Source organism: Sinocyclocheilus anshuiensis, unplaced genomic scaffold, assembly GCF_001515605.1.
Source record: "Sinocyclocheilus anshuiensis isolate Anshui unplaced genomic scaffold, SAMN03320099.WGS_v1.1 scaffold1966, whole genome shotgun sequence".
In the NCBI taxonomy this organism is placed as follows: Eukaryota; Metazoa; Chordata; class Actinopteri; order Cypriniformes; family Cyprinidae; genus Sinocyclocheilus; species Sinocyclocheilus anshuiensis.
In genome coordinates this window covers 277,458-285,928 of record NW_015546147.1, presented here as the reverse complement: position 1 = coordinate 285,928, position 8,471 = coordinate 277,458, and the positions used below count along the sequence as shown (strand labels likewise).

Here is an 8,471-nt window from a genome sequence, read left to right as displayed (position 1 = left end):
TCTGTCTGTCTGTCTGTCTGTCTGTCTGTCTGTCGTTCTGTCTGTTGTTCTGTCTGTCGTTCTGTCTGTCGTTCTGTCTGTCGTTCTCTCTATCATCTATCTATCGTTCTGTCATTCAGTCATTCTGTCTGTCATTCATTCTATCATTCCATCCATCCATTCATCGTTCTCTCTATCGTTCTATCATTCTATCTATCATTCTATCTTTTGTTCTTTCGTGCTGTCTATAGATCCATCAGTCTGTCTAGTGTTATATCATTTTATCATTCCATCCGTCCATCCATCCATTGAACTTCTGTTCATTTCAGTTCCACTTACATTCAAATTGCAATTCCGCATCCTATTAGCTAACTCAATTCAAATTCAGGAACTGGCATTTAAAAGACATTCTCTATTCAGTTCTAAATGCTGCACAAACCTGGTACATACACATACACACTTACTATGTTGCTTGGAAGTAAGTAGGTGCACATTTACACACGTACACACATCTCGCCTTTGATGAGGGAACTAATTCACCTTGTACTTGTCAAGGTTGCTCTTCCTGTTGGAACCTACTCTTTATAAATATAAGCAAGCAGTGTGTATGTGTGTCTAAGCAGTGAGTCCTGAAAAGATTGATGGAAAAATTCCACACATCACTACACATGCATACGCACACACTGCTTTGAAGCACCTCAGTTGTCCACCTTCATGGTAAGAGACACAAACCAAACACTTCACAGCAATGATGTGTTAAAGATATTAAAGAGAGAGCAGGAAAAGGGCCATACGTTTGGCAAGGCAACGGAGGGATTCAGTGCTGATGGCTGTGCGGAAATATATTTGTTGTTGGAGCTGAAAGTCGTTTCTCAAACGTCTGCTGAGTGGTGACAGATGTGTTGTATGTATATCACCGACAGCCAGCAGACATGATAAATGTGGCAAGATATCACTTATGTGTCACTCACTCAGTTATTATAACTCCAGACTTTATAGTGTGAGAATTCAAATCCAGTTTCACTCTGACGTGGTAACGTTTGGAGTGTATTTCACTGCATGAATATCTTGGCTTAAAACTTTTCATGTTACCTCTTAATAAGTTGATGTTGCTCAAGCTTTGTTTAGTAGCCAACTGGCAAGTAGTCAAGATGTACAGTATTATGAGACTATGAGATCTGAATCTGAAAACACTAAGGATTTATGAGTAAAGAACCCTTAAAACCCAAACTAATACCAGACCTCCACAAGACCCAGACCAAGACATCTTGAGACCCAGACCAATAAAAGCCCCCAAGAACCCGTCAGTCCATATTAATAAAGTAAAATATAGCAACAGAATTTTTGAAAGAACATCTGAACCCAAAGCTTTTTATTGTCCTTTAGTGATGTTTGGTTATTAGATAGGGAGCCTGTGGAATGAATTGCAAAAAAAGTGTCAAGGTTAACTCTGTGTCATTTGCTTCCAAATTACTCTAGTGACTGTGTGTTTTATCAGAGACTTGAAAACACAGTCCTAGGCTTTTTCTGAAACAGTTCTGCATCTTTATGGGAATTATATCACATACAACACCACTGACAAGCACCAGACCCCTGAGGCTTTCACCTGCCTCGCTTTAATATAAATTGGTTTTTTTTTCTTCTTCTTGTCATAAGGATTGCCGACTAGATCTAATATATCTGTGGTCCTTCTAGAGAGGGGCGATGTGTATCGAATTCACAGCAAGCCTTTGTTCACAATTACACTCCCACCTTCTCAAAAGTCCAATCCCCAACCTTTTCAATTTCTTTAAGGTGGTTGTGGCCAGACTTGCGCTGTTGCATAGGGAGCCCCTTCACTCTATTATAAGATGTGGAATGGAGTTGAAAAAGTAAGCACTTTTTCCATTCTACCTTGGAAAGTGTTTTTTTTTTGTTTTTGTTAAATACAGTGGGGTCCAAAAGTCTGTGACCAATGCTTAGCTTTTTAAAATCCTAAATCCTCTTGTTTATTTCCAGGTTTAAATTCAATTTTGAATCCCAGATTTTCAGCGTGGTTTCAGACTTTAGAATCATCTGTTTCTCGCCATCTCTCAGCTTGATGGGGTGCTTTATCAAGTGAAATGTGCAAACCTGCAGCTTCCAAACTTGCCAGCTGCAGGGTTTAACATTGAGAACTCAGTGCATTAACAAAGACACATCTTCAAATGTTGATCCTTATAGGAGCATTAGACATCTTAAAGAGCAGCAGTTCACATCAGTTAATGATTTTGCCTTTAGGCAGAAGAGCAGTTGAAGAACAAACTGCAGTGCGAATGTGGATCTGCCAGATATCTTTTATCCACATCATATCTCTAAGAGACAGTCCATTAGGTTTGCATTGATTCGTCACATAAATGGATTCAGGAAAAAAGGGCTTATTTCAGGCTCCCCGATTGGAATCGAATCTTTACAGTCACACTGAGTTTGCAATGAGAATAGAATAAAAGAGACGAGCATAGAATTTGCAATCATTTATTAGAAGAATGTTTTCAGTAAAAATGGCTTATTTGAGGTTGTCAAAATAGAACAGAATATTTACAACCAAATGAGCAACACTGGTGTTGAGTGGAATGTTGTTTTACATTTAGTTTGTGGTTTTGTAGTTACTACTGTCTGCAGAAAAAGAAAACATTGTAATAACATGAAATGTGATCTCTGTATTACAGTATATTGCATCTGAGGCAGCAGTAATAGCATTTCATTAGTCTGTACTTTTACACCTTTGTGATACACTCACAAGCTGTGTAGAGTTGCCATTAGTGATCCCATTTCGATTTCAGCAGCTCCAGACTCTGTGAAAACATCACTTAACTGCTGAAGGGAAGGTTTTTCAAGTGCTCTTTACATCAGATATGAAATTTCCTCAGCACACAGGGGCAGCTTACACCGCAGTCAGTCTTAACCTAGATACTGTTAGAGTCTAAGCGTGTCAGCGTATGACTGCGTTGAATTTGTGAAATCTCCAAATGTTGAAAAGATGCTATCCCATATTAAAATTACTTCACAAAAAAATGTTTGGACTAAAGACCTTAATCAGGTTAGACGCCATATTGATTTAACATGGATGAAAACAAGGCTGTGAGGAATAGACTTACAGTCTTTACACTGGCATGCAGTGCATAAAGGTCCCAGATCATGTAATTTTCACAACTTTTAAAACTTTTAAAAAAGTCTTAGTCTACTGAAATAATTTTTTTTTTTCAGAAAGACTAAGCTAAACAATTGCTTAGTTGTTAAACAACCGCACAGTCCACTGAACTCCAAGTACTTCTATCTCTCACAGCCTCGTTTTCATTCATCTCAAAAAATTTAATATGGTGCTACCCTGACTAAGGCCTGCACCATAGTGCCATAGTATTATTTGGAGTTGAAGTAGCAGCAAATACCAGAGAATATAAACATGGTAATAGATGTGTTATTTATCAGAGTACCATCGTATTAACATCTGCTACCATCATTCATTGTACAAGCCTCAGATGTTTGCTGTTTTGAGGACTTATTTGTGCTTCTCTGCAGATAAAGCATGATTATGCTAAAAGTCACAAGAGCCTGTATCCTCATTTGTTAATTTTTTTGTAATGGTTGTTTTGGTCTTCAATTTATTATTATTCCAGAGGAAGATAGATTTGTCATTAGAGGTAAATATTGACTGTTTGACTCTTGGAGCCACATTATGTATAGAGATCATTTGACTGATTGGTAACGGAGACATTAATAAAGAGCATTTCTTATCACTGTCAGTCCTATTGAGCTGATCATAGTTTATTGTCTGCTGCTTCAGTGTGTGGAGAGAGAGACTGCAAGAGTCTGCAGAGTGCAGAAAGGCTCCCACCAGTACCCACCAGTACCACTAGGAGCACTTGCAGGGATTTGTACACCACCAACTGCCATCATTTACACCACTTCCAATAAAACTTCCATCTCTTTATAACATCACTACAAAGCCAGTACACTGCTGTGAGAAAAGATGTGCAAATCAAAGATGAGATGAAGAAACTTCTATTCCAGTTATGTACTGTACTTTTAGTAGTTATGTACTTATAGTGGACAAATGTACAGTATTTGCACATTAAACTTCTTCCATTGTAAGTTTTTTTTTACCTAAACTAAAGCTGAAGTTTGATTTAAAATAATTTTCTTATGTGATGTCTTTTTTTTTTTAGCTTCAGACTATGATTCCATCCAGTCGGAGGGTTTCAGACATGTTTGATATTTTGAGCCAATTTTAGAACATATTGTTTTCATCTGTCATGAGTCTCCTAGCAACAAGGCGCACGTTACTTTGTGAGTTTGCTGTATTCAAACAAATTGACCGTCTGGTATCGTGTGATCCTCAGTAGTGTGTTTGATGCCCAGTTTTTCTCTGTAATCATTTTCAGCATCTCCAAGTGTATGATGCCTATAGTGTTTTAAAACATGTTGAGATTTTCTGTCCTGACTTTCACTCCTGTAGTGTATGTATTTCAGCCTTTAGTCGCTTGAACCTGCTCCCATCCACCTGAACAAAGTACCATCCTCCTCCCTCACGCAGGGCAGAATTAGCATGTATAGTCTCTGTTGATCAGCCCTTGTGATGACTCACTGCACTGCCTCCACAAAACGGCTGTGCCAATATGTCATTTAACCCAAAGCTGTGATTTGCCCTGTTCACCGAGCACTTATCTCTCCCGTTTCAGGGGAAGCAAACAACAACAGTCGAGACAAACAGCCTGCATCACAAATATATTACCATCTTCCGTTTAGACTAATAGATAATAGAGACGTTTGACGCATCCTAGTGCATTTGAAGGTGTGTTATTTACATACTCGCTGGTTAATATTACAGTTTTTGGAGTTGTAGCAGAAGGTTTGAAAGGATATTGTATGTGTGCTATACATTTTGGCAAAAGAAGTGCCTGCAAACCTTGGTTATTATTTGTTTGACCGTAGCGCCAAGTAGAATGGAGGAATTAATGATTGTTTTGAAACATAGAGAAGCCCCCAAGATGTGATCTCGAGAAAGCAAGACAAATTAGCTGCTGAGATGCTCTTGCCGTTTTGGAGTTGTGGCAGTGGAAGGTTTAAATGGAGGCTGGGTGTCCTCTGTGTGTTGGCAGTGGGCTTTAGCTGCTGATTGATATGACCCAACCTAAACCTTCAGCAATCAGAAGCTCATTATCTCAGCAAAATTACTACACCATCCAGCCCAAACGACTGTAATGAGCTAGCATAAAGAATCAGGGCTCTGATCCACCATCATCTCCCTCAACTTTGGCTGCAATCTTTCTTTCTCTCCCTCTCAATGAAGCTTGTTTTCCCCCATTACCTCCCACCACCCAGTCATCGGTTATACTCTAACTGCTCTGACTTTGCTTTCACTTTTAAGGTCTCTCTCTCTTTTCTTCATTTTTAGTGAAGTCACTCACTCCTGAGCTCACAGGCGATGGATTTTACACAGTCTGTGCACTTGCCTTTGAGTCTTCTCCTTTGAGACCCAAAGTTTTCCAATACGTCTTCTTTGCTTGTTTCCTGCAGGGTCCCATTGAGAACGATGTGGTCATTCATGTGGCCCTGATAGCAGAAAGTCAAAGGTAAGTACATTTCTCATGTCTCTCTCTCTCTCTCTCTCTCTCTCTCTCTCTCTCTCTGTCTTCGTCCTGTGGTCTAATTAATGCATGCACACTAATTATTGGGCTATTCTGTAGCCTTCATCTATCAGCACTCTCATTTAAAGCTTTTCTGGTGAGAGGGGGAGGTGAAAGAGGTTGTGTGGCCAGCTGGTCCCAGCCAGGCCTGCTCTGCAGTTCATTTAACATTGTTCACCCCAGCACTTAACCCACCTCTCCCCTTATTCACCCTGCAAACCTTAATCAGGATTACTTGTCTAACTCAACCATCAGTACATTCATTTAAAGCAGCAAGTTCCACTTAACACCTCACCTTCCCTGCAAAGCTCAAATAATGTTGTTTAAATATTATAGTATAAGCGGGAGCAGAGGTTCTGGTTGCTTGTAGATGTACGTTTTTATTGAACCCCACATCACAGAGAAGTGCTTGTAGACCATTCATTTATATAATCAGTGTCATGCATGATTGTTTTTCCCTTGGACCTTGAGTGCTTGATTATAAGTCCTACATAACAGCATTATGATGTATGTTAACTATGTACATATGACAATTAAAGTCTTTTAAATTGTCACAGATCATATTATACATATAACCAAAAATAAAAATTGCCAAATGGACCCTTTTCACATTTCCAGGGTTTTCAGAATTACAGAAGCCATCAAAGTTGGGTAAACTTTTATAGTGGTGACTATACAAATTTACAACAGACATATTTTTTTGTGTGTTGGAAAACATCCAAGATAGCGTTATCTGTGTGACTTTACAAAGGAGTAACAAATTGTACCCAAACTCTTGGTAATTTGTCAAAAGACTTCAAAATTTGCCATCACTCCCTCAGTCATTTTATTAGAAACACTCTTTTTAGAAAACGTTTTCTATCATTTAATGCCAAGGTAATATGACACAAAGTATAGTGTTATAAATGTACATTAAATGTTTAAAAAAAATGAAATTAAAAAAACCATTATCATTGTATGGCTTGCCTCAACACACCTGCCTGGAAGTTTCTAGTATGCCTAGTAAGACCTTGATTAGCTGCTTCAGGTGTGTTTAAATGGGGTTGGAGCTAGACTTTGAAGGACAGTGGCCCTCCAGGTGCAGAATTGGACACCCTTTGTATATGTGAAAAGGGTCCATTTAAATATTCTTCATTTTTTTTATATATAGCTCACAAGCTAATGGTTAGCATATTTTTGGCATACGATTAGCCAATTAGCCTATCCCATTTCGCTTGTAAGATACTTTTTTCTTCGAGATGCAAAATACTTCTATTTTTTCCAATTATAAATAAACTTTGAATCATGTTCATTTATGGCAGTTAAAATGTTATATTTATTAGTAACATCATAACATCATACATATTTACCAGTTGACGAGCAAGATTTGAACAGGATTCATATTAAGTGAGATATTAGACATAGTGGCACATTAAAGGCAGGGTAGGTGATTTGGTTCAAAAATATTTTTTGTTATGCTGGTTGAAAGTCTCTTCATATCCTGATAGCAATCACTATATATATACAGTATATATACAGTGCATGAAGTGGGCCGGTACGCAGTACTTCTATATATTAGCCTTTAGAGTACCTGTACTTTTTGTGCGTACCGGCACTTCTGACATGTTACTGGTACTCAGAGTAAAAGCGTCAGGGTCTGGGTGATTATATGATCCCATAATATGATTAGAAAGGACACTATATAAATCACACTACCCAGGCGGGATCACCTCTCATCTCGACCAATCACGTGAATGAATGCAAGCGGAGTGTGTGGGGCGCGAGAGCATGTCAGGGGAGGCGTGCAGAGTAGCAGAATAATAATTAATTATTGATTACTAATTTGAATCAGTACTTTATAAAGAAAATAATATCTTAAAATTAAAAGAAGCAGGCTTTTGCGATCACATCTATTTAAACCGGTAAGTACCGGCCCTTCTTTTTTTCCACTTCAAGCACTGTATATATGTATGTGTATGTATATATATATATATATATCATCTGTGGAAGGCGTAGGATCATAAAATCAAATCAAAAGCAATACAGTGCAGTAATAAGAAATATTTTTTTTCTTCAACTAGAATCGCTATAATGGGGTTTGTTTTTGAACAGACATTTTGTAACAAGGGGATAGAATGTAGCACAACAATTGCACCAAATGGAATTACAATAGATTGATTGTTTCCAAACACATGGAAGAACACAGGTTGTGATCTCAAGAAAACAAGCCAGAAAAAGAATAAGGTCGGCTATTATACGTTTGTCATTATTTTTGCAATTCCTTTTTGATTCCACTAATGGTGCAGATATTACACACATTACCTTTAATAGAGTTGTTTTTAATGTTTAATAGTCTCTGTCTTGCTTGTGTTTTTCAGATTGCAGGTCTTCCTCAACACCTATGGCATCCAAACTCAGACCCCGCAGCAAGTGGAGCCCATTCAGATCTGGCCCCAGAATGAGCTGGTGAAGGTATCACTGTGCAATCAATCATACTGACCAACAAACAAATCTTCCACACTGATCAATTTCAGTGACAGTCGCTCCATTAGACTCTTGGTCAGTTTGGATTGACTGGCGCATCAGTCATGTCAGTCAGTGAATTATTTTTGCATGCTCTTTGAAGATTTACGCCGCGGATTGAACTTCACGAGTGCACTTAGTTTGACAGAAGACTCTGAAAATAGACTTTAATGTTTTCTCAGATATATAAATGTCCTTTGTGGAAATACTTGCAAAATATGAATTCATTGTGACTATACAGTGGGTACGGAAAGTATTCAGACCCCCTTAAATTTTTCACTCTTTGTTATATTGCAGCCATTTGCTAAAATCATTTAAGTTAATTTTTTTTCCTCATTAATGTAC

The 8,471-nt window shown here is 38.1% G+C and overlaps 1 protein-coding gene across 3 annotated transcripts in view; it reads left to right on the top strand.

Annotated features, from left to right (window-relative positions):
- Positions 1–8,471, top strand: part of LOC107701237 (phosphorylase kinase, beta) — a 77,638-nt gene that overhangs the window by 43,568 nt on the left and 25,599 nt on the right. For all 3 annotated transcript variants that reach the window (XM_016503199.1, XM_016503200.1, XM_016503198.1), the window contains 2 exons: positions 5,515–5,570; positions 7,982–8,075. In XM_016503199.1, the coding sequence (XP_016358685.1) occupies positions 5,515–5,570; positions 7,982–8,075 (150 nt within the window). The remainder of the gene's footprint in view (positions 1–5,514; positions 5,571–7,981; positions 8,076–8,471) is intronic.